General features: G+C 64.4%; 2 protein-coding genes across 9 annotated transcripts in view; one reads left to right on the top strand and one right to left on the bottom strand.

The window, feature by feature from the left end:
• LOC118165147 (phosphofurin acidic cluster sorting protein 1-like) overlaps nt 1-16,302 on the top strand; it is a 30,375-nt gene extending 14,073 nt beyond the window's left edge. For 3 of the 4 annotated variants that reach the window (XM_035323071.1, XM_035323073.1, XM_035323069.1), the window contains 23 exons: nt 3,893-3,982; nt 4,329-4,454; nt 4,566-4,728; nt 4,884-4,975; nt 6,165-6,245; nt 6,915-6,974; nt 7,334-7,485; nt 11,199-11,292; nt 11,637-11,708; nt 11,966-12,096; nt 12,225-12,357; nt 12,447-12,551; nt 13,538-13,644; nt 13,843-13,997; nt 14,085-14,195; nt 14,274-14,376; nt 14,641-14,673; nt 15,033-15,075; nt 15,154-15,196; nt 15,281-15,422; nt 15,531-15,754; nt 15,946-16,059; nt 16,144-16,302. In XM_035323071.1, coding sequence (XP_035178962.1) covers nt 3,893-3,982; nt 4,329-4,454; nt 4,566-4,728; nt 4,884-4,975; nt 6,165-6,245; nt 6,915-6,974; nt 7,334-7,485; nt 11,199-11,292; nt 11,637-11,708; nt 11,966-12,096; nt 12,225-12,357; nt 12,447-12,551; nt 13,538-13,644; nt 13,843-13,997; nt 14,085-14,195; nt 14,274-14,376; nt 14,641-14,673; nt 15,033-15,075; nt 15,154-15,196; nt 15,281-15,422; nt 15,531-15,754; nt 15,946-16,059; nt 16,144-16,259 — 2,490 coding nt within the window. In that variant the 3' untranslated portion in view covers nt 16,260-16,302. The remainder of the gene's footprint in view (nt 1-3,892; nt 3,983-4,328; nt 4,455-4,565; nt 4,729-4,883; nt 4,976-6,164; nt 6,246-6,914; nt 6,975-7,333; nt 7,486-11,198; nt 11,293-11,636; nt 11,709-11,965; nt 12,097-12,224; nt 12,358-12,446; nt 12,552-13,537; nt 13,645-13,842; nt 13,998-14,084; nt 14,196-14,273; nt 14,377-14,640; nt 14,674-15,032; nt 15,076-15,153; nt 15,197-15,280; nt 15,423-15,530; nt 15,755-15,945; nt 16,060-16,143) is intronic. The other variant, XM_035323070.1, reaches the window with a different exon arrangement.
• An 860-nt stretch (nt 16,303-17,162) lies between these two features.
• Nucleotides 17,163-22,828, bottom strand: part of LOC118165141 (cullin-9-like) — a 41,484-nt gene continuing 35,818 nt past the window's right edge. For 2 of the 5 annotated variants that reach the window (XM_035323059.1, XM_035323057.1), the window contains 19 exons: nt 22,579-22,810; nt 22,360-22,465; nt 21,925-22,152; nt 21,736-21,826; nt 21,489-21,660; nt 21,275-21,380; nt 21,069-21,164; nt 20,814-20,989; nt 20,506-20,639; nt 20,251-20,427; nt 19,961-20,070; nt 19,694-19,876; nt 19,420-19,568; nt 19,088-19,310; nt 18,841-19,006; nt 18,443-18,588; nt 18,226-18,343; nt 17,630-17,832; nt 17,163-17,537 (listed from right to left, as the gene is read on the bottom strand). In XM_035323059.1, the coding sequence (XP_035178950.1) occupies nt 17,253-17,537; nt 17,630-17,832; nt 18,226-18,343; nt 18,443-18,588; nt 18,841-19,006; nt 19,088-19,310; nt 19,420-19,568; nt 19,694-19,876; nt 19,961-20,070; nt 20,251-20,427; nt 20,506-20,639; nt 20,814-20,989; nt 21,069-21,164; nt 21,275-21,380; nt 21,489-21,660; nt 21,736-21,826; nt 21,925-22,152; nt 22,360-22,465; nt 22,579-22,810 (3,101 nt within the window). In that variant the 3' untranslated portion in view covers nt 17,163-17,252. Of the gene's footprint in view, nt 17,538-17,629; nt 17,874-18,225; nt 18,344-18,442; nt 18,589-18,840; nt 19,007-19,087; nt 19,311-19,419; nt 19,569-19,693; nt 19,877-19,960; nt 20,071-20,250; nt 20,428-20,505; nt 20,640-20,813; nt 20,990-21,068; nt 21,165-21,274; nt 21,381-21,488; nt 21,661-21,735; nt 21,827-21,924; nt 22,153-22,359; nt 22,466-22,578; nt 22,811-22,828 lie in introns of those variants that run through there. The other 3 variants (XM_035323058.1, XM_035323060.1, XM_035323061.1) reach the window with 3 other exon arrangements.

The raw sequence follows: 22,828 nt of genomic DNA on the forward strand, positions 1-22,828 counted from the left end.
CCTGGTGCCTCTACTCTGAACCAGGCAGAGGGAAGAGGAGAGGATCTTTTGTCACCAAGGGGAGAGGGAATTTGCCCCCATCCTCACACGTGTGACCCTGCCCTCTCCCTCTCTCTGCAGCTGGTGGGGAATAGATGGGTTCTTATGGGTTGTGGGCACACACTTTGCCAAGGGACAGCGTGGAAGCGCGATGCCTCTTGAGCGTGCTGTCCTTGCCACAGCTCCCCTGACCCAGCTGGGATGCCGGTGTCCTTCCTTCGTTCTTGTCAGCCGGCCAAAAAGCTGCTGATCCCATTGAAAGCATCATGGGGCGGGTGCTCGGCAGCTTTGTGCTCCCCCTGAGCTCTTTGTGCCGCACACATTAGGATCTAAATCCTGGATTAGTGCTGGAAGCTGCTGCATTAGTGGAGCTCTGGGAGCCGGGATTTGCCTTCATGGCAGGGCAGGTTCCTTGCCCCGAAGGATCTGATAGCGAAATGTGTGAAACGCGGGGCCTGCCCACGTTCCCCTGTAGCTCGGCACATGTCACGGGAGCGGGGTGGGCTCGTGTGCCTACCTGGGCTGCTTCCACCGGCCTGAGCGGCCACCGTGGCAGGGCTGGGGACCGCCGAGCCTTCCCGGGAGGCAGATGGAAGCTGTAGGCAGCTCCAGCGCAGCCTGCCCACAGAGCAGCCTCAGATGGCTCCATCCCTCCCGCTCCTCTCCTAGGTAACAGATGAGTCACGGCAGCAAGGAGCTGTGTGAAGGCTGCCCAGCGAGCGTTGCCGTCTTCTGGGTGGAAGCAGATGATGCGTGTGGTTTGTGGAGGACCTCACGAGTTCCCAGCTGGGGACTAGAGGAGAGCGGAGCTGTAGTATCTCACATTTCAGCAGTAGCTCCTCTGGGCCGGGGCAAGGCCTGTCAGGATGCTGCTGCTCCCAAGGGCACGTTACACAGAACGGAGGCTCGGGGCCTGCATCGGGACGACAGCCCCAGTGCTCCATGAAAGGACGCGTCCCAGAGGATGGTGGAGGCCTCTCTGGGATGTCCCAGTGAGCACAGTGATCTGGTCTTTAAAAGACAGCTTCCACGTGTGGTGTTGCTCCCTCATCTGGAAAGATCCCTGTCAAAGGGCCGAGGGAGCTTTCGTGTCTGCAGATCACCCTCATTTCCCAGAGGGGATCTGAGTATTCAGTGTCCTCGGTCAGGGGCTTCCCGTGAGGTAAAAGTCCGAACTACTGAAGTCCAAACTGCTAAAAAGGGGACGTGCTTTCATCCCTTTTGTGGTTTTTAAAACTTTACCCCTCGCTCTGTTTTTTAACAGCTTGGAGATGTCACGGAACATTTCCTACTGCGCATTGTTCAGCGTGGCGTTAAGAGATTGAAACGTGCCTGGCTCAGCACCACAAAGGTGCAGTTATCTTGTCTTGGCTTCCTCGCCGTGATCACGGTGTGAAGGGAAGCGTGGTGCTCCCTCTTGGCAGAGGGAACTCCCAGTGCTGTAATTCAGGAACTCCCAGCCTTGAGCTGCGAACAGAGGAAGCAATCGAAGGAAGAGGAAAGCTGGTCCCCACGCTGCCAGGGCAGGTGCTGGGGCAGGGTGGCAGATCCTCCTGCAGCCGCTCGCTGGATGTGGCTGGAGACTCAGGTTCAGCCCTTGGTGCTGCTGCGGAGGGGTGGTGGTGCCAAAGTCTGTGTTTTGAACACCCATCAGAACAGATTTATACCCAAAGCTGGGGGCTGTACCTGGCAAACCAGGCCTGGGAGTCGTGTGCTTGTGGAGAGCAGCACAAGCTCCAGCATGGTTGTTAGTGAAGATCTGCAAGCAGAACTGCTCCCTGCTGCTTTTACATCCTCGACAGTCTGTCATCTGTGGTCTCCACCGAAACGGTCTGATACTACGTCTTCTTGTAGTACCACTGGTGATACTTGAGTGTTGTGCTGAGGGCTAGGCCTTGCCTCACGTTACCCGAGCTGCAGAGCAGCTGAGCCATGTCAGGGGCTCAAAGCCATGTCGGACAGAGGTTTGAATTTCTCTAGTGTTGGAGATCCCTCAGCCTTCTTGTGTCCTGTCCCAAGTATTGACTGCCCTTGGGAGGGAGGAGTCATTCCCAACTTATCGTGGTCATTTCCCATTTTCCAGCTCATCCCCCTCGCTTCTCACCCTCACCTTTGTGAGGAGTCCAGCTCTGTCTTCTCTGTACCCTCCTGCTAAGTGTCTGTGGGTAGCAATGAAGTCGCCCATCACCTTCTCTTCTTCCAGCCGATCAATCCCCAGCTCTCTCAGCCTCTCTTTCCATGTCCTGTGCTCCGGCCCCTGCTGATCCCAATGTCTTCTGCTGGACTTGCTCCAGTCTGTCGATGCCTTCCTTCTACTGGGGAGCCCAAACTGGTTGCAGAGCCTAGGTGTTGTGTCACCAGTGCTGAACAGCGGAGCAGTCCCTTTCCTTACCTGCTGCTGCTTGCACTTTTTCTGGGCTGAAGCTCAGCAAAAAAAGTGGTAAGGAGCACAGAGGCTGGTGATGTTTAAGAAACCTTCATTTTCACATGACCCAGACTAGGCTCAGCTTTCCTTTGCCGTAGCGCCGTCCCCAGACATAACATCTTCGTGAAGAATAACTGCACCGGTGTGTTCAGTTTGATGAAAGACTGAATCTTTGGTGGGAAGTCTACGACGACAAACAGCAAATGGTAAATGTGTCTGAGTAAAAGGTTGTCGTGGTGCTGACCACCTATCGCCTCTTAATGAAGGGCAATGCAGGAAGGAAGAGTCAGTGTGTTCTTGGCCAGGAAGGCTCCCAGATGGTGAAGGGGATTAGCTCCACCTCCTCTCTCCGTTTCGGGAAGCCTTTTCGCAGGGAAAGCCTTGCTCCTGGCACAGTGGCTGGGAGCAGTGTTGCAGGCAGCTCAAAAAAAGGCCTCTTGGGAACGAAGGACTGTTTCTGTAGAGCTTGTCTTTGCCTCGGTATCGGCAAGAACTGTAATGCTGCACCATGTGGAGGCCTTTCCTTTCTCCTCTCTATAGGTTGTTTTTCTTTTTTCCCCTTCTTTACTAGCCAACAATCGAGGTGCAAGAAAGGCCTTCAACCAGTGCCACCACTGTGGGACATTTTATCCTTGAAGCTGGTCCCACAGCCCTGTGGGGACACAGCCAGGGGGTATGGGCCTTTTGGGAGGGTCCCTGAGTTCTGCTGTCCTGTGACCAAGAGAGCCTGGTGCATACAGGGGACATTTTTCATCCCCCGGATCATTCGCTCTCTGTGGGTCAGCAGCCATGCCGAGTTGGAGATAGAGAAGGTAGGAGAGAAGTAAAGGAAAGGGCACTAAGAGTGGGCTGTGTTGATAGAGATCCTCTTTTACTGCCCTCCTGGGGGGAAAAACAACTGTGTATGTGGAGAGGTAAGGACTGTTGCCAGAGGAAATGGCTTGGAAGAGTTTTTGGAGAGATGAGCTGGGCAAGGGGGGGACCCCTGAGACAGACAGACCCCGCAGAACCAGCTGCACCTGGGTCTGTCTGCTGGCAGAGACATGATCCAGGACTGTCCCTTTGTCCCTTTCCTGGCCAGGCAGTGTGCTCGGACCCTTTCCTTCCCCTGCTGGCGCTGTCTGCCTGGCTTCAGCAGTGTCTGAAACCGCAGCGTCTGGGAGCCAGGTGAAGCAGAGCAGGCTTGGGAAAAGCAGGTCCCAGCAGGTGGGAAGGGAGAAGAGACCTTTGGCAGCTCGGGAGCAACCCCAGTATTTCACAAAGTGGTTATTGGCATTTGCAATGTGGCTCTGCGAGGTGGAACAGAACAGAGCCAAGGCGCTGGCTCCTTCCTCACGGGCTACGAACACCAGGCCCATGTGCGTGCTGCGGTGGAGCCTGTGGCCAGAATGCTCCAGCCAAACTGTGCACCTGCCAACCTTCCTGCAGGGTTCGAAGCGAGTCCTGAGGTCAAATGAGTACGTCCTCCCACCTGGCGGCCTGATGGAGACAGAGCTGGAGCTGACTTTCTCACTGCAGGTACCTCACCTGGCCCCCTGGGCACCCAGGTGCTCCCCTCGTGCAGCATTTCTCAGCAGGCATGGCTTTGGGGCTCGCTGGGAGGGGGCAGCCTCTGAGGAGGGGCTCTGGTGGCTGCCTACACCCTGATGATCACAGCACAGGTTCATGCTGCTGGCCTGCTGCTCCGGGGTTTCAGGGGCAGTGGGGATTTGGGGGATGATGGCAGGTGGCCTTTGAGGGGCACCTCAGAGGTGAGCAGGTGAGATCCTGCTGTATGGCAGCACCGAGGAAGTTCCCTACCTCCCCGTGTGCCATCCCGAGCCCTGCCCTCACACTGCCGTCTCCCTGTGCTTCCCTCCCCCAGTACCCACACTTTCTCAAGAGAGACGGCAACAAGCTGCAGATCATGCTGCAGCGGAGGAAGAGGTACAAGAACCGCACCATCCTGGGCTACAAGACCCTCGCAGTGGGCATCATTAACATGGCCGAGGTACGGGGTGCTGGGCACGGAGCGGGAGCTTGGCACCGCCAGTGCCAGCGCCGGGGAGGGAGCTCGGTGCCACGAGTGCTCTGTGTCACCCACATTTGTCTGTCTGCCTAGGTGATGCAGCACCCGACGGACGGAGGGCAGCTCCTGAGCCTCCACAGCAACATGAAGGACGTGAACATCCGCGTGGCCGAAATCAGCATCTACTCCTTGTCCAGCCAGCCCATCGACCACGAGGATGGCAGTGTCCCCTCGGGTCCTAAAATCAAGGCTTCAGGTGTGTTAGCGTTCACCCACAGACCTAAAGGCAAGCGTTTGGGGTGGGCCATGGGTAACAGAGCGCACCCCCAAGCGTCTGCCCGCAGTACTGAGCGTTTCGGAGCCTTGACAGATGTCTCGCTCAGCTGTGGCATCTGCAGTGTCTGCTTTCAGATCGCTCCCCAGACATTGATAACTACTCTGAAGAAGAGGATGACAGCTTCTCCTCGGAGCAGGAAGCCAGCGATGATGCTGTTCAGGGCCAGGTAAGGGGTCTGGCGGGGTGGCTTTCATCCCGGTCCCATCTCTCAGGCAAGGATCAGACGTTGAGGGTCTGCGTCACCCCAGGCTCTCTCATCTTTCTTGCAAACATTTGTCGTGGTTTCAGAGGGCAGAGAGCCACAGTTCCTGACAGCAGGAAGGACTGTGGTGCACGAGGACTTTGGAGAGCTGCAGTGTACTTGGATGAGCCATAGGTCTCACCCATGTGTCCTGGGAGCTGTCTGGTCTGCAGCACAAAACCCGTGCGGAGCCCCTTGCACCATGGGTTCTATCCCTTCTCCCTGTTAAAATAGGCCAGAGGCTGTCCTGAGCTGCCCTCTCTCGGGGAGAACAGAGCTTTTAGGAAGAAGTAGTTTGGGTCTTAAAATGGTCAGGAGGCAGGCCCATCCCAGCGCTGTGATGAGCTGTGCCACTGCTGTTTGCTGTCCTCCTGTTGTGCTGCGTACGCTCAAGGACTAAAAAAGCCTTGTGGTGGCATGCTGGTCAGGAGCAGCGGCAACCCTGAGCAGCTCAGGATCCACCAGATCACCTGCCCCATCGTGCCAAGCTAATACATCAGTACTCCGTGTGGAAGCTGAGTGCTTCTCTGAGGCCGATCCCCGGAAGAACACTTGTATGACCCAGGGAGACCCCGGCTTGTGTCCTCGGCGTCCCCAACTCCAAATATCCCATCTCTGCCACTGCTGGGTGAAGGAGAGAGCTGGGGTCAGCACGCTGCATGCACAAGCTGTTTCTCCTTCCCCTGCTCTGCTTGTGTGGCTGTGGACAGGGGCTGAGGGCGAGGAGCAGGGCTCCCAGCTGCTCTCCCACACGTGCAGTCAGGGTGCTGCGCTCTCTGAGCTATCGCTGGAGAGGGGAGAACAGCTCGTGGGTCGTGGGGGGGCTGGGAAAAGAGGTTTAGGTTGCAACAAGGACGTTGCAGAAGGCTGCTGTGCCTCCTCTGCACCCTGCTGGCACGTTGTCCCCCTGGAGGGGCAAGGCCACTGGTAAAGAAGGTCTGTTGGGGGAGAATGGTAAGGAGGGAGAGGGGTGGGAAAGTGAGAAGCAAGCCCCTGGGAAAGTGGGCCAAAGCTTTTCAAAGTGGGAGGTAAGCGTGGGGCGGGGAGGCTTCCGGGAGCTGCTGCTCCCTGCAGCACCCAGGTTGCTCTGACGTGCTGTGGCCTCTTGCCCCAGGATCTGTTTGATGAAGAGGATGACCTGAGGAAAACCAAGAAGGCCAGGAGGAAAATGATCCGAACCACGTCAATGACCAGAGTAACATCTGCATTTCCAATGTGATCAAAGGGATGGAAGGGACTCAACTTCCCCCCCCTCCCTGCAGAGCGGGGGCTGGATTTTGGGGTGGGGGGATGCTGGCACTGGTGCAGAGCAGGTGATGGAGCCCTTGGCTCTGAGCAGAATGGGAAAACCTCCTGCCTTCTCTGGATTAGCTTGCTGGCCAGAGCCATACCCCAGCTCGTGGCCTGTGCCATGCTTAGCCTGGCTTTGTGCACATGATGATCTGTGGGCTGTGGTTCCGACTCAGCTCCCCAAGCATCTCCTTGTCCCTGTCCAGTCCCTGGGCGCCTTCTCCTTGAGTTCATTCCCCATCTTTTCTCGACTGAAAGCAGCATTCCTTAAGCAGGTGTTCTGGGACACGGGATTTAAAAGGAGAGAAAGTGCTCTTCCAGCCTGTAGCAGAGTCATAGTCCCTGTTCCATCCCCCATGCCCCGATCAGCAGCTTCTTGCGGAGTACAGATTTAGTCCAAATCCCACAGCAAATTTAAGGACCAAGGCAGATCCTAGCTGAGCATGGGCCTGTGGACCCCGAAAGGATCCAGTGGGCTGTTAAAAGGGAGCAACTACGGGCTGTGCATTTGACATCTTGGAACCTGCTTGGATAGTTTTGCTGACCTTTTTTTTCTCCCCTTGCTTTATTTTAGCAACCAAACTTCAAGCAGAAATTTGTGGCTTTGCTGAAGAGGTTTAAAGTGACAGAGGAGGTAAGGAGCAGGAAGGCTGCCCCACCTGGCACTGGCTCCTCACAGACGTGTCGGTGTCAGGGTGCTGGTTCCTGCTAACCAGGAGCCTCAGCCTGAGCTGCAGGTGCTCAGGGCTGTTCCCAAAGGTGGTGTGAGGCATGGCACAGGCTGGGGCTTGGCCTTTTCTAAGCCTTCTGCCTCAAAAAGGCAACTCTGAGCCTCACACTCAAATCAAAACCACCTTCCCAAAAAGCCTGTTGGGGGGATGTCATGCTCATGGCAGCCTCCTTTGGCCCAGTGACAATGCCACCTGCACGTGCCAGGCCTGGGATGCCGATAACTCCCTAACTCTTCGTTGCCCTCTGGCTTTGGTCCCACAGGTCCTGGACTCTGACCCCGTAGACCAGACCCAGGAGGTGGAGGAAGACCTGGGCTTGCTCTATGACAGCCTGGAAGAGTGCAACAACAGCGACAGCGGCCCAGAGATTGAGGACAACGAGAGCGTGCACAGTACGCCCAAGCCGACCCTGAGGTAAGGATTGCAGGAGGTCACAGGCCACCAGCACCGTCCGTGGGACCTGGAGAAATGCCCTCTGACACTCCTCTGTTGCTTGGCCTAACGTAGGCATTGTCCCCTCTCCTTTCCCATTGCCATCTTCTGTTGGCACAGCCGAGTTCCTCACTTGCGTATCCTGTTTAAAAACACCCTCAAAACTGCCCATAAAAATCGGTTTCCTTCATACTTACTCTCCTTTGATTTCCTCCCAGTCCGGCACCTGACACTCTGCCTGACCTGCTGTAAGAGCACCTCCTTGGTCTAAGCCCCTGCTGTCGCTAGCTCTCACACCTTTCTGCTGACAGTCCTGGCCTTCTCAGGCTTTCCACCCCAAAGCACGCCTGTCTTCTGAGCACGTTGTCTCGAGGCTGCTAGGGCCAGTCCCCATGTCCCCGTGGGATCTGCATGTTGTGCTCCCACCCTCTGTGGAGGTGCATGGCCGGAACCCTCAGCGACACTGCTTGTCCAGGCACCCGCTGGCTTGGCTTGCTCCACCAAGCCCTGCTGACTTGGCACGAGGTCTGCAGCGCGCCGTGCCGGGAAACCAGGCTTTTCTCCCACGTGGCCCGCATTCACCTGGCCTCTGCTCGCGGCCGTTCTGGTTCTGTGCTGTCCCGTGAGGAGGCTGCCTCTCTGCTTGGCTGCCTCACGGTGCCCTGAGTCTCTTCTCGGCGAGGAGAGACCAAGCCGAGATGAGTTGTCATTGTCTCTAGAGCATAATTCGGATTAGAGCATATCTGAGCATAACTCGGATTAGTTTGTATCCCTGATGAAGGTGCTCAGCGGGGGCAGCAGACCTGGTCTGCCGCAGGCAGTGTTTGAAAAGAGAACTGCCGGATTCAGGAACCGCTTCAGGGCATGGGGAGGAGACAGGAACAGGACTGCAGTCACATCTCCCACAAACCCACGAGCTGTTCGGGAGGAGACAGCAGGTGTGTGGGCACGGGGGAGCTGCTGAGGTGGTCTGCTCGGATCTCCAGGAGTTTCACGTCATCCCTCACCACAGGCTTTAAAGAAACAGAGGTGCAGTGGGAGAAAAAGGACGGTGGTCTTGTGGTCAGATACCAGCTCACATACGCAAAGCTACGGAAACTGTAAGAATTAAAGCCTGCTGGGTGTGATTAAATATAAGACCCTGCTCTGGCTCTGCAAATCCACAAAGGTCTGGTCCCTGGGAGAGCATCCTGCAGTAGGTGCTGGTGTGTGCTTGCATCTGCCCTGACAGCCTGTCTTGGGCGTTGCTGTCTCTGCTAGGACAGCCTGTTGGGCCCTGGGATGTTTTTCATCCTGCTCCCAGTGTCTCAGTTTGCATTCTGTTCCCCGTTTCTGGCGGTGCTGAGTGCCTATCCCCTTGCATTCCCCCAGGGCTGCCTGGTCCCAGTGCAGAGCATTCTCAGCCTCGGGAAGCTGCTGGTGACCTTCCAGCCCAGCCTATGAATTCAAGAGGTGCTCCTCGCGTTGGGTTTGGCTTTTTGTCATAGCCAGCCTTGCTAGACACCACAAAGCTCCCTGCGGGGCATTCAGGTTTGCTGCCCTGCCTGGGGGGCAGCTGGAGGCTGTAGGACCTCAGCAGTCAGAGCCTTGGTCTGGAGATCAGAGGGGAAGGAGCAGAATTCTCCTTGGGTGGCTGAGAATATGGACAGCGGGGAAGGAGGGCTGGGATTTACCTAAATCCGAACCCGCTGAGACTCTGACCCCATCACACCTGGAGGAGAGAGCCTTCAAACTGCAGAGGAGGGAGAGCCGGGAGCGGCGGGAGAGCTCTGTGCTCGGCGTGACACATCCTCTAGTGACAAAAACTTCTGGGTTGCAAGGGAGAGAGGGCAGAAACAGACACAGCTTCCGTGTGGCGGCGGGGAGGCAGCCCCGTTTAAAGGGGGCATTGAAAGCCAGACCAAACGCACACCATTTGGGTGAATCCGGCGTCTGAGGGCTGGGGACACCTGCTTGGTGAGGTGCCAGCCAGGGGTGTGCCGTATCGGGGACAGTACAAAGGAGAGGTGCTGGGTGGGGGCTGGATTTTTAGAAAATTTAGCATATTTCTCTGGTTTAACTCTTTAATGTACCCAGTCTGGATGGACTGAAATTTTTGGCTGAGAAAAGGCAAGTGCAGAGCAATGACTGCAGGGTGGTGATGGTGCCTGAGGTCCCATAATGGAGACTGCAGGGGTGGAGAGGGCAGAAGTATGCCAATAACAGGAGACACCAGCTATCCCTGTGTGACACGGGGAAAATATCTCATCGGGGCACAATGCAGACTCCAAATCTGTGGCTTTTGTGAATGAACGTGTCGTGGAGCTGCTGGCCACGGAGCTAGCGAGGGCAAAATTGAGCCACGAGTTCTCCAGCCAGTCTGTGAACGCTGCTGCCGAAGGGCTGCTCGGTGGTGGGACCATCACTTACTGAGACGAAACGTCCTTGCAGGAGCAGTAAAAGCAGAGAACCCGACACCGTTGTGCCTGGCAGCAGCGTGTGCTGTAGGCGAATGAGGAAGTAAAGAAAAGGAAAGTGCAGGGGGCAGCCAGGATGTTCAGAAGCCCGTGGGCATCCTGCAGAAAGCTGCAGATGAATCCACACGAGGATAACAGTGGAAACGCTGGCGGAGTACCAGAGGAAGGGCTCCGTGTGCTATGCCTGTGGTCATCCCTGCAACCCAGCAGGCCTGCGTGCACAGCAGCCAGAGCAGGAGAAAGTTTGGCTGGGAGTGAGCGCCGACGGGCAGCCAGCAGCTCAGGGGGAAGTTGCCTCGCTTCTCTAAGAGGAAGCCGCGCGTTGCGGGCGGGCTGCCCGGCTGCAGGGGCCCCGGGAGAGCTGCCAGTGAGATCCAGTGGTACAGCCCGCTGGGTTCCCAAAGGCTTCTGTGCTCTCTGAGCAGCCCACAGGCCGTGGAGGGGTCCGTGACAAATAAATGATGGGCGGAAAGAGGGGAAACGAAGGTGGAAGCGGGCAGCCCTCGCTGTGGTGGCAGAGACCACCCCGCTCCCCAGGAGGGGTTCCTGTGCTGACCCCTGTGACTTGGGAGCAGGAGCTTGGAGTGGCACTGTGCGGCTCTACCAAAACATCAGCTCTGAGGCCTAAAAAAATATAAAAATTAAAATGTTAGGGAACAAAATAGAACGCTGCAGTACCGCTGTGCCACCTGCGGTGCTGCTCTGTCCGCAACACTGCGGCCTCAGAGCCCTGGGGAAGGGGAACGCAGGAAGGGAAGGAGGAAGCTGCCACTAGAAGTGTGCAGCAGCAGCGGTCGGAGAGCCGGAGCCCTCCCTGGAGAAGGGGGAGCAAAAGGGAAGGCAGCAGAAGTCTGTGGGAGCCCTGGCGGCACAGAGGGCAGCACGGTTGGGTTGCGGCGTTGGCGGAGACCCCGCAGCGGTGAGGTGGACAGCTGCCTAGCTGGGGCTGCCTTTCTGCACCCTGCGGTGGCAGGGGATCACCAGAGGGGGCAATGGCTGCTGGCTAGGAGACAGAGACCTGCCTCCAGTTCCCTGGGGACACGGGTTTTAGCCTGCTGGGGCACGAGGGCACGTGGGTGTCCACCCCTGCGTCCCACCGGGGACCTCTCCACGGTGCTCTGTGCTTGGGACAGGCCGGCGGGGTTGCGCTGGGGTCGTGGTGACTTTGTTCCTCTCTTATTCCTGCCTTTTTCTCTCCCGTCTGTCTGTCCGTCCGTCCGTCTGTCTGTTTCTCTGCAGGCGTTTCTTTGAGGGAGTCTCTCATTCTGGTTCCCAGACTGAGATCGGCAGTCTGCACAGCCAGAAAGGGCAGGATCAAGAGTCGGGCAGCCCTGTGAGTTACACCACCACCACCACCACCACCACCACCTCCTGTCCCCTTCCCTCCCCGGCCAGCCCAGCATCCCCGCAGCGCCCGCGGCTCCCTCTGAGACCAAACCCGGGGCTGCTCCTTCCCTTCTTTCCTCTTCTTTTTCCCAGTGCCAGCAGACAGGTAGCGATAGCCTTCCTGGCAAGGCAGGGGGGCGTCCTCTGGGGCCGGTCCCAGGGGGATGCCGGGCTCCCCCGTGGGAGCGCATGCTGCGAGGCCGGGCCAGGTCCCACTGCGGGCATGGGTCACCGGCAGCCGCCCCGCGCGGGGCGCTCCGTCCTGCCCTGACCCCGCTCCCTGTCCCCCAGGGCGAGGCGGAGAAGAGGAAGCCGGGAGCGCCGCGAGCACAGGAGGAGCCGGGAGCAGAGGTCCCCGCAGTGGTGAGTCCAGGCTACGGGGGACAGAGCGGGGCTGGAGCTCCCTCGGGCACCACCTCGTTCCCTGGGACGGGCAGACGGGGCTGGACAACAGCAAGGGTGGAAGGAGGGTGAGGAGATGGGGCTGCAGGAGGTGCAGCTGAGCCCCATCGAGGCCCTGCAGCCTCTGCCCTGCTGTGGGGCCACCAGGGCGATCTGTGGGCACGGGGAAGGAGGTCGGGGAGCACGGTGTGCACAACACAACTGTGTGTGGCCCTCAGGAGCTGGCCGCAGAGGAGCCGAGTCCCCGGCTGGCCCCCGCAGAGGCTGCCACGAGGGAGGGCAGCGTGGACAGGCTGGCCCAGCTGGGCCCCGGGACCAAAGCCGAGCTCCCCAGTGCCGTGTCGCCCAGGTAAGGCAGCTCTGGGCCCCGTGGCACAGCTGAGAAGGCTCAGCGTCGGCTCGCTGGGGTGAGGGGGGGCTGGAGGAGGTGGGATTTCCCCCCCCCACAGCGTCACCTCTCCCGCTTCTCGCTCGCAGCAAGGCAGAGAGCAAGCAGCTGTGGCGTCCCCGCAGCACCTCCGTGAAGGACCGGCAGAGCTCCAAGGGCCAGGGCGGCCGCACCAGCAGCCTGGACAGCGAGAGCTCTCCTGACTCGTGGCACAGCACCCAGGTGAGGCTCCTGGAAGCCTCCTCACCTGCCGTCAGCAGGTCGGCTGGGGCAGCCTGCTGAGCCTAACCTTGGCGGTGACGCTGTCGTAGGTGCCCCGAAAGTCTGTTTACGATCAGCTGAACCAGATCCTGGTCTCCGACGAGCATCTCCCAGAGAGCATCGTGCTGGTGAATGTCGCCGAGTGGCAGGGGCAGGTGAGTAGGTGCGAAGGGACCGGGGGGTTCTCCGGGCCGGGGCAGGGTGTCCGAGGGAACCCGGCGCCAGCCGGGCCCTCTCCTCTCCCCCTACGTGGCCCTTCTTGGGGGACACGGAGCATTTGCAGTGCTGAGCTGCATGCACAGGTCTGTCTGTCCACCTGCTCCATCGGTGCTGGATCCCCAAAGCACACTGCCCAGAGCAGCCCCAGCAGGGAAGGCTGACAGGCTGCGTGCCTCACGCCCTCGCTGCTCCGTACTGCTCAGAGCTTTGCCGGATGCCGTAGCAGAGGTGCTGGACTCCCCCTGCTGGCCCCGGGCCCCGGGGAGCAGAAGAGGCCCCGTTCCCTGGCCGGAGATGGGAGGGCCTGCTGGAAAATCAAGGCAGGGCCTGTGGCAGGAGAAAAGCTCCTGGGGGAGAGGCGGTGGAGTCCGTCCCCACGCTGCACGTCCTTGGTGTGTTCCTGCTCCATCTCTCACGCCGACAGGAGAAAAAGGAGTGATGGCCGTTCCCAGATCCTGATGTGGCCGCTTCTAAGCCCCCCAGCCTGGCCCAGCAGCACTGTTCAGCTGCATGCAGGCACCTGAAGAGGCACAGAAGGATTTTGGAGTGCCGTGGAAGAGAGCCAGAAAAGGGAACGAACAAAAGAGGGACCGAGCACAGAGCCGGGCCCTGCTGTGGGATGGCAGGGCTAAATCGGAGGGTCCCTTGATCAACCCCTTTATCTCGGAGCGCAGCCCGGTTCCTGGGGCAGCAGTGCCCTCGCCAGTGCAGGCTGGTGGCCGCTGTGCTCAGAGACAAGAGCAAGGGCTGGGAGGAGAGGGGACGCTCGGGCAAGCAGCCAGGGATGTCCAGGTGGTGGCGGCCCTCCCGTGCAGCATGCGTGGGGACAGGGCCCCAGCCCCATCCCAGAAGGGCCTGGGCAGGTGTTATCTCCTCGGGGCACCCGCGGCTTGGCCTCACCCCGGGCTCTCTACCTTGGCAGTACGTGAGCGAGCAGCTCCTGGCGCACAAGCAGCTGGTCGTGTCCACCTGCTCGGTGGCGGACATCCAGGCGGCCTTCAACACCACCGTCTCCCGCATCCAGCGATAGTGAGTGCAGCTCGGGCTCAGTCCTGCCGCTGCAGGGAAGGGCTGGGGAGGGCACTGTGTCCCCCCCGGGGCTTGCTGGGACGCTGTGGCAGCAGCGGGGTTCTGATGCTGGGCTTGGCTGGCCTGGCAGGGCACGTCCCCGTGCCACCTGCTGAGCCACCGAGGGTCCATCACGGCCTCTGTCTCTCCCTCTGGCAGCTGTAACTGTAACTCCCACATGCCTCCCCCGGTGAAGGTGGTTGTGGCAGGGGACCAGAGCTACCTGAGCGTGGTCCTCCGGTTCTTCGTGGAGCAGCTGGCCAGCAAGACCCCCGACTGGCTCAACTACCTTCGTTTCCTGCTTGTGCCACTGGGTGAGCGCCACCACGAGCCTGGCTTGTCCTCCCCCGCCTCCCCAGGCCCCCCCTGCCCGGATCCAGCATCCCCCTTCTCGCCCGCAGGCTCCCACCCCCTCGCCAAGTACCTGGCCTCGGTGGATAACAAGTACAGCACTCTCTTCCTGGACACGGCGTGGCGGGAGCTGTTCAGCAGGGCTGAGCCGCCCGCTGCAGGTGAGGAGCGGGGCCCGACGGGACCGGCAGCGCCCCGAAGGGAACACTCGGGGCCCTCACCGCTCCCTGTGCCCGCAGACACTGTGGACATCGCGGGCCGCGTCACCCAGTTCATCGCCGGAGCCAGCCTCTCCCACCAGCTGCCCATCTCCGAGGCCATGCTGACGTACAAGCAGAAAAGGTGAGCGTAGCCCGGGGTCGCCTTCCCCGCCTCGCGGGCACGTGGGAGACGGGGGACAAGCTGAGTGAGGCCCCGCGCCGCCCCCCCTGCCACCCCCTGGTGTGCACGGCCCCCGCAGCGGCTGCGGGACGGCGGGGACGGACTGCCTGGGCTGGGCTGGGCTGGGCTGGGGGCTGCGAGCCAGCACCGTGCTGCCCCGGGGGTTGACGCTCGTGTTCCAGCTGCACTCTCACCTCTCCCTTCTCTTGGTTTCTGGCACCCAAGGAAGAGAAGTCTCTATTTTGATTTTTATATCAGGTATTGGCTTGTGCTTGCTGTGCCGCTGCCTGGCCCGCCCTCCCTCCCCACCCCATGTGCGTCCGTCCCCCTCTTGCCGTGCAGAGGAGCCGCGGCCCCAGAGCGGGGCAGGGCTGCCCTCCCGCATGCAAGCCCTCTCCCGGCACCGGAGGGGCCGACTCCTTGCCTCCTTGTGTAGTGTGCCCTGTGCTGCCATGTCGGGGACAGGGTGTCCCAGGGGAGGGAGGGCAGAGAAGAGGGGCCCGGCGGCCAGGAGCCAGCTTCGGCCCCTGCCAGCGCGGGGGTCCCCCGAGCCACGAGGCTGCCCAGCGTGGCAGGCGGCGCCCCCCGCCCCTGACCGGCCTTTCTTCCTTGCGCAGCCCCGATGAGGACTCCTGCCAGAAGTTTGTACCCTTCGTGGGGGTGAGTGTGGGCCACTGGGGCTGGGGGAGAGGGGTGGGGCGTGGTGGGGGGCATCATCTCGCTTGTCTCTCCTTGCAGGTGGTGAAGGTGGGCCTGGTGGAGCAGTCCTTCAGCGCCTCCGGTGAGTCCCTGCCTGCCCTTCCTCACCACGGGGAGCTCCTCGGAGGTGTCCCCCAGCCCCCCTGACCCCGCTTTTTCTCCCCAGTGGACTCAGACGATGCCACAGCCTGCGCTCCCTCGCTGCTGAGCTCAACGCCAACTGCCAGCGGAGCGGCCCCTTACGGCAAGGAGACCGTCAGCACCCCGCCGCCCTCCCCGTCTGTCAGCAGCGGCCTCTCGGGGGCCGGGTAAGGAAGCGGGTGCTGGGGCACGAGGGTTTGGGGTGCTCCCAGGCCAGGCCGCCGCGTCCCGGGGCTGGCTGCAGCTGGGCTATGGGGTGTTCCGCTCTTGGGCAGGTCTCTGAGCCCCGGCGTGGAGGTGATGGGCCTGCAGGTGGACTACTGGACGACCCAGGGGCTGGACAGGAAGAAGGAGGGCGAGAAGAGGGAGACGGGCATCAAGAACACGCTCAAGAGCAACTTCCGCTCGCTCCAGGTCAGCCGCATCCCCGGCATAGGGGAGCTGGTGCCGCCCAGCACCATGGCCATGACCGTGGTCACCAAGGAGAAGAACAAGAAAGGTAACTCCTGGCCCCACGCTGGGGGGCTCAGCCAGTTGTAAAAAGGGCAGGGGGGAGGCTGCGGGAGGGCAGAGCTGGGAGCTGGCACGGCAGGAACCAGGCGGTGAGGCCAGCCCTGGGGAGAGGGGGTCCCACCCCGGGCCAGGTGGGGACGTCCTGACGTTGGTCTTGTCTGGCCATGGCCCCCCCAGTGATGTTCCTGAGCAAGAAACCGAAAGAGAAGGACCTGGAGCCCAAAAGCCAAGTCATTGAAGGGATCACACGCCTCATCTGCACGGCCAAGCACCAGAACACCATGTTGCGAGGTGAGGGGAGGCGCCAGCCCCACGGGGCCGCAGGCGCCAGGCCAGGGGCCCGGGGCCGTGCCTCACCGCCCCGTCTCCTCTCAGTCTCCATAGATGGGGTGGAGTGGAACGACGTGAAGTTTTTCCAGCTGGCAGCACAGTGGCCAACGCATGTCAAGTACCTCCCTGTGGGCATCTTCGGCTACTCGAAGAGCGTGTGAGACGCGGGGCAGCCCTGGGACGGAGCTGCGGAGGGGCACGGGAGGAGGCGGCGGGCCAGCCGTGCTCTCAGCCCCCGCTCCACAGCCCAGCCCCTCCAGCTCTGCAGAGGGAACCTCCCCACCCGCACCGCTCCCGGGGGGCCGAGACCCGTGACGGTGAGGCCACTGAGACCGGCTCCACGCATCCTCCGACACCAGCCAGGGCACCACGCCATCTGCCTCCCCTCACCCCCAACAGCAGCCTGGGACAAGGGTTGGCACCGGCCAGCGGGGACCCGGGGGGGTTCTCTGGGCCCCCCTTTTCCCCACTGCGGCCGCCGGGGCCCCAGCTGGGCTGGGCCCGGGCAGCTTCCCAGCGTCGGAGCCACAACAGGGGCTGCTCAGCGTGGCGGAGCCGGTGCTGAGCAGGGCCCCCTGCCCTCGACCAGCCCTCGCTGCCGTCCCCACGCTGCTGGGGCCTCAGCCACGCTCCTCGTCCCCCCGCAGCCCCGCTGCTGTGGCTGGCAAGGTGCTGCCGAGGCCGGCCCCAGGCTGCCGGGGGGGTCACCCTCATGTCCACATCCCTCCCCGACCAGCCCTGCCCCACGGTGCTGCCAGCTGGAGGTGCGGCATGGGGGGCACCTGGTTTTTTTTTTACAAGATTCTATTTTTTTTAAATTTATTGTACGGTTACTTTTCGGGATTAATTTTAATAAATTAATGCTGGTACCATTACGGCCAGGGGTGGTGTGGCTCCCTCCCCGCCCAAGGGCACGGCTCAGAGAGAACAAAGCAGCGTGAAGGTGGCTACCAGCACCTCTCCAGCAGGCAGGGCCAGCTCGGGGGGGTGGAAGCCGGAGGCATAACCCCATCCCGCCACCCCAGGGGCCAGCCACAGCTCTCAGACAGATCAAGCCACAGGACTGGGCGCAGTGTGGCTCGTTTATTCAAACTGAAAGTCCTCAGGAAGGGCTGGGCCCAGCCTGTGTCCTGCTGGCCCAGCCTGGGCCTTGTCTACCTGAAGGTGGAGAAAGTCTGTCTCCTCTCAGCAGCGGCTGGGCTTGCGGCTGTCTTGATCTCTACAGTCTGGAAGGCAACTTGGGGCTGGGCCTGCGAGCTGGGGGGCGGTGGGGACTCAGCAGGGACGAACTCCAGGACGTGGGGCCTCTCTTCCTGGCGCCGCAGGTAGCCCTGGTTCAGCAGGTGCAGGACGCAGGACAGCACGTCCACGCTGTGGCAGCAGAAGCTCAGGAACTGCAGCCCCGGCCCCAGCTCACCCTTCTGGCAGGCATCGATCACCTACAGCAGCGAGGGAGCCGGGAGCTGCAGGGCAGCCCCCAGCACGGCCCCCGGGCAGCTCCTCGCAGCCCCCCCACGCTCAGCCTCCGTACCCTAAACACCAGGTTGTCGATGTGCAGCTGCTTCTCCGCCTTGAGGACGCGGGTGATGAGGCAGCAGAGGACGTTCCTCTTCCTCTCCAGGGCGCCGCTCTCGGCCCTCTCTGCCCGCAGGTACCTCTGCCGGGGCAGCAGCCTCAGGTGGCGGCCGGAGGCTTGGGCCAGGGCCGCCCGGTTCAGCCGCAGGGCACCTGGAGCTAGCAGCCGGCCCACGGTCAGCCAGGCCCCGAGCCGCTCCCTGCAGGAGCCCCAGGGCGCCCGCGTGGCTGCTGCGCCCAGCCCGGGGCCTCCCACCGCTGCCCTCACCCCAAGCCCCAGCCCCACGCACGGCCCCGAGCCCCGGCCCCATGCCCAGCCCCGCACAGACCCCACCACCCGCGTGGCCACGAGCCCCCCACGCTGCCCAGCCCCGATCCCCAGCCCCACACTCGCACCCACCCCAAAGCCCGGCCCCAGCCTCGACCCCGGGGCCGAGCCCCAGCGGCCGGACTCCCCCCAGCCCGGCCGCATCCCCCCCGAGCCCCTCCGCCCCCACGCAGCCCCCAGGGCTCAGCCCAGCACCACCCGAGGGTGCCCAGCCCCGCGCTCACCCCCCAGCGCGCAGCTCCGCACCAGGACGCCCTCGCCCTCGGTCAGCGGTGCCAGCGCCTGCTGCAGCAGCTCCGCAGGGAGCCCCGTGGCCTGCAGCAGGGACTCCACGGCCACCTCCTGCGGGAGGGGAACAACGGCCAGGCGAGAGCCTCAGCGCCCGGAGACCCCCAGCAGGGGGCACGGCACCGGCTGCACGCCCGCGGCCCCAGCTCCCACCTCGGCGCCGTTGAAGCGCAGCAGGACGAACATCTGCAGCGTGGACACGTGCAGGACGCAGTCTCCGAAGTGCAGCTCGGCACGGCCCAGCCACGTCCACTGCAGCCGCCGGGGCCTCGTGCACGTCCAGCCCCGCTGGCTCTGGCCTGCCGGGGACACCAGCGCGGGGGGACATCAGCGCTGGGGGACATCAGCACCGGGGGACACCAGCGCCGGGGGACACTGCAGCCGCCGGGGGACACCAGCACCAGGGGACACAGCACCGGGGGACACCAGCACCAGGGGACACCAGCGCCGGGGGACACCAGCGCCGGGGGATATCAGCACCGGGGGACATCAGCGCTGCCGGGCATCCCCTGCACCCAGCGGCACCGCCGGGCACCCCCCACCACACTCACTCTGCCCGCAGAAGGCGGCGAAGGCGGCCAGCGGGGAGCTCAGCGCTGCCGAGAAGAACCTGCCGGGCTCGTCCATGTGGCACAGTGGGGACACGGGCCAGCAGCGCGGGGACAGGGCCAGCACCGTCACCTCCGGAGCGTCCGCCAGCGAGGCCTCCCCCGGCGCCTGGGCACGCGGACACGAGGGCAGCTCAGGACCCCACGAGGCACGCGGCGGCCCCCGGCCCAGCCCCGCCGGCCCGCTCACCTCGTCCTCGGGGCTCTCGGGGCGCGCGCCCAGCCCCAGCAGCCGCTTGTCCCGCTCCTGCAGCTGGGAGAGGCGGAACTGCCGCTGGAGCTCCTCCGACTCGGCCAAGTCGCTCAGCATCTCCTGGGGGAAGCGGCGCGGGAAGCACAGCCCGATCTGCTCCAGGACGGCCCCTTCCAGCCACGAGGGGCCCTGCGCCAGCAGCCGGTCCCCCAGGTACAGCCTGCCACCGCCACCGGCCGCACGTCAGGGCCGCCGCCGCCACCCAGCCCCGGCCGGGCCCCGGCCCGGGGGCCCCGCGCCGGGCCCCGCGGGGACACGGCCGCCCTCACCGGTAGAAGTGCTCGAAGGTGTGGGCGAACTCCAGGCCGCTGAAGACGACGAAGGGCTCCAGGAGCTGCTGCAGCAGCCCCGTGCTGCCCACGGCCCCGTGGAGCTCCTGGATCTTCCCGTCGAGGTAGCGGGCAAACTGCTCGCTCACCTGCGGGGGGACGGGGCTGGGTGTGCGGGGTGCCCCACGGCCCCGGGACGGCACGGGGGGCAGGCCGCTGCCGCCCTGGAGCTCGCCCGAGGCCCCGCTGCCGGCGCCGCGCTGCCGGGACTCACGTGCAGGGCGGTGAGGAAGGAGAGCTGCAGCAGCGCCCCCGCGAAGCCCTGGCCCAGGGCCACCACGAAGGCAGCCTGCTGCCCAAAGAGCTCCTCAGTGGCGCCGCGCAGGCGCCGGTACAGCCCGCAGTATCGCTCCACCACGTCTGGCGCCTGCCCCGCCGCCTCCAGGAGCCGCTGCACCTGCGGGGAACGGCACCGGAGGCTGAGGACCGGGACCGGGACCGACCGCAGCCCCGTCGCCCCCCGGCCGGCCCCCAGCCCTACCTGCTGCTGCACCACGCCGCGCCAGCACTGCACGACGCCCCACAGCCCGCTCGGCCTCCGCACCGCCGCCACCCTGGGCGGCGCCTCCTCGTTCCTGCCCTCCTGCCCGCCTGCCGGGGGACAGCCGGGCTCAGCGCGGCCTCACAGCCCCGCACGCGGAGCAGCAGCAGCACGGCCACGGGGGAGGCTCAGCCACGAGCCCTCCCCGTGCCTCAAGGCCCTCTGCAGAGCCCCCCGTGGCTGCAGCCCAGGACTCGTGGACCCTCGCAGGAGGGCGGCCCCTCGCTCACCCGCCGCCCTTGCCTCCTCCAGCTCCACGCCGCCAGGGTCCACGTGCACCAGGAGCTGGGTCAGGAGCCGCACGCGGGAGCCGAAGGCGGCGCCGCGGGACGGGGGGCCTTGGGGCGGCTCCCCGCTGCCCAGGTACTCGCCCAGCAGCCAGGCCAGGGGGCTGACGCCGCTGGGGTCTGCGGGCACAGAGACTCAGGGCGGGCGCCGGCGCACGGGGCGGGGGGGAAGGGGCCCGGCGCGGCCCGAGCGGGTACCTGGGCTGGTGATGCTCTGCACCAGGGGGCTCACCAGGGCCTCCCAGCACGTCCTGCCCAAGGCCCGGGCCGCCTCGTCGTCAGGAAGGAAGCGCTCGGCGAAGTCTTGCTCGTGCCGCAGCGCCCGGTTCAGCCTGCAAGGGCGAGCGGGCAGCACGCCGCGGCACCGGCGCCTCCGGCCACGGCCTCCCCCGGGAGAGGGTCGCGGGGCCGGCAGCCGGCAGGACGCCCCCAGCCAGGGCCCTCCCTGCCAGCGCAGGGCACCCCCCGCTCCCCTCTCGGGCTGGCAGCGCCGGGAGGCCACTCACTTGCCGAAGAGCTGCAGCAGCCGCCCCCGGTCCCGGCGGATCTCCCGGCACCAGGCGTGCGCCCGAGCGGTGCAGCAGAGGAACGTCCGCCGGCACAGCTGCTCCTTGAAGACGGGCCAGAAGGTGGGCTTGGGCCCCAGCACCTCGATGCCGCGCACGCGCGTGTCGATGCCGCCCTGCGGGAGAGCTCGGCCCTCAGCTCCTCGCGCGCGGCCCCGCGGCCCCGCCGGCCCCGGGCCGGCCCCGGCTCCCCACCTGCTGGCACCGCTTCACCCGGATCTGGATGACGGGCCAGAAGCGCGTCATGTTCTCCAGCAGCACCACCCTGCTGGCCGAGGGCAGCACGGTCACCTGCAGGCACACGGCGGGCCCTCAGCGTGCTGGCGGCGAGCGCCGGCCGCCCCAGCGCCCGTGCCAGACCCTCCCGGGGCGGCGCCGGGAGCAGCCCGGGCGGGACTCACGGCGTTGAGCTCCGTCCGGATGGCGGCAGGGCTGTCTCCCCCCAGCACCACCACGCGGGCCGGCATGTAGCTCGAGTCCTCGCTGGCCACCAGCATGCTCATCTCCCTGCAGCGCGGCAGACGCGGCACCCATGGGGCCCGCGGGGCAGGGCTCGCGCGCAGCCCCGCGGCCGTCTCCTCCCTGCGCGGCCCCGGCCCCGCGCCCCGGCCCTACCTGACCACCACCCCGCCCTGCATGTGCACGGTGATGAAGTGGGAGCCGCTGCTGCCGTTCGACTCCCAGTAGGTCTTGGGGTTCCTGTCCGTGAGCTTGCCGGCGCGGTGCGGGTTGGAGGAGACCTGCACCTTCTCCCAGCACTTGTCCTCCCTCACCTCCACGCCGGAGCCTGCGGGGAGAGCGCGGGGCCTCCAGCTGCCAGCCCTCGCGCAGCAGGCGCCGGGGCCCCGCTCCCCGCGCTCACCTCGGCACAGGTTGCGCAGGAAGACGTCGAAGAAGGGGACGCTGATGGGCCGCTGGCTCCGGCGGTGCTCCTCGATCTGCCCCAGCGCCAGCTGCGGGACGGGGACGGGGACGGGCGGTTACCGGGGCCCGCCTCCTCCTCCCCCGGCCCGCCGCAGCAGGCCGAGAGCCGGGGGCTCCCCGGGCCCACCTGGATGCAGCCAGCCAAGACGCTGCCCGTCAGCGTCCCGTGGAGGCCGGCGGCCTTCTCGCAGTCGCTCAGCAGCTCCAGCAGGGCTGGCGCCATCGGCACGGCCGGGCTGTGTTGCTCCAGGGCCTTGGCCAGGGCCTCGCGGGCGCCCGCGCGGCACATGGCCACCGCGCAGTCCTTGCTGGCGGCGGCCAGGCGGTGCAGGAAGCCGACGACCTCCTGCACCACCTGCGGGGGAGGCAGCCCTGAGCGGCCGGCCCAGCGCCGGCAGCCCACGGGGCCCCCCCAGCACCGTGCCGTGGCGCTCCTGCCCCTCTCCGAAGGGGCCGGGCCGGCGCCGGGCACGCAGCCGCACGAGGCCGGGCCGCTGCGGGCAGGGGCCCCGACGCACCCGCAAAGCCGTCCCTGCCCACCGGCAGCGCCAGGCCCCCTCACCTCCCGGTCGCTGCTGTGGGCGCTCAGGGAGGACAGGCAGGGCTGCACGCACTCGTGCCAGGGCAGCGCGTCCTCCCGGTAGCCGTCCAGGAACGCGTTCAGGATCCTGAGCGGAGGAAACGGGGCCCGCTCGGGACACGGCCCGCAGACAGCCCCGCCGGAGGCTGCCCGGCTCCTCCCGCAGGGCCCCCGGATCCCTCGCGGCCCCCCCGGGCCCACCTGAGGATCCGCAGGCCGACGGTCTTTTCGGCCCCCGGCAGCTCCAGGCTGCGCAGCAGCATCCGGAAGCAGCCGCGCTCCTGCGGCCGCGGGGACGCCTCGCCGGAGGGGACGGGGCCTCGGCCGCAGAGCTGCCGCTCCAGGGCCACCACCACGTCCTCGGGCAGCGCGCCGTCCCCCGGGCTGCCCGCGGGCGTCTGCGCGTCCCCGGCCTCCAGCAGGGCCTCCGCGCCTGCGGGACAGGGACGAG

This window comes from Oxyura jamaicensis, chromosome 3 (assembly GCF_011077185.1).
Source record: "Oxyura jamaicensis isolate SHBP4307 breed ruddy duck chromosome 3, BPBGC_Ojam_1.0, whole genome shotgun sequence".
Classification (NCBI taxonomy): Eukaryota; Metazoa; Chordata; class Aves; order Anseriformes; family Anatidae; genus Oxyura; species Oxyura jamaicensis.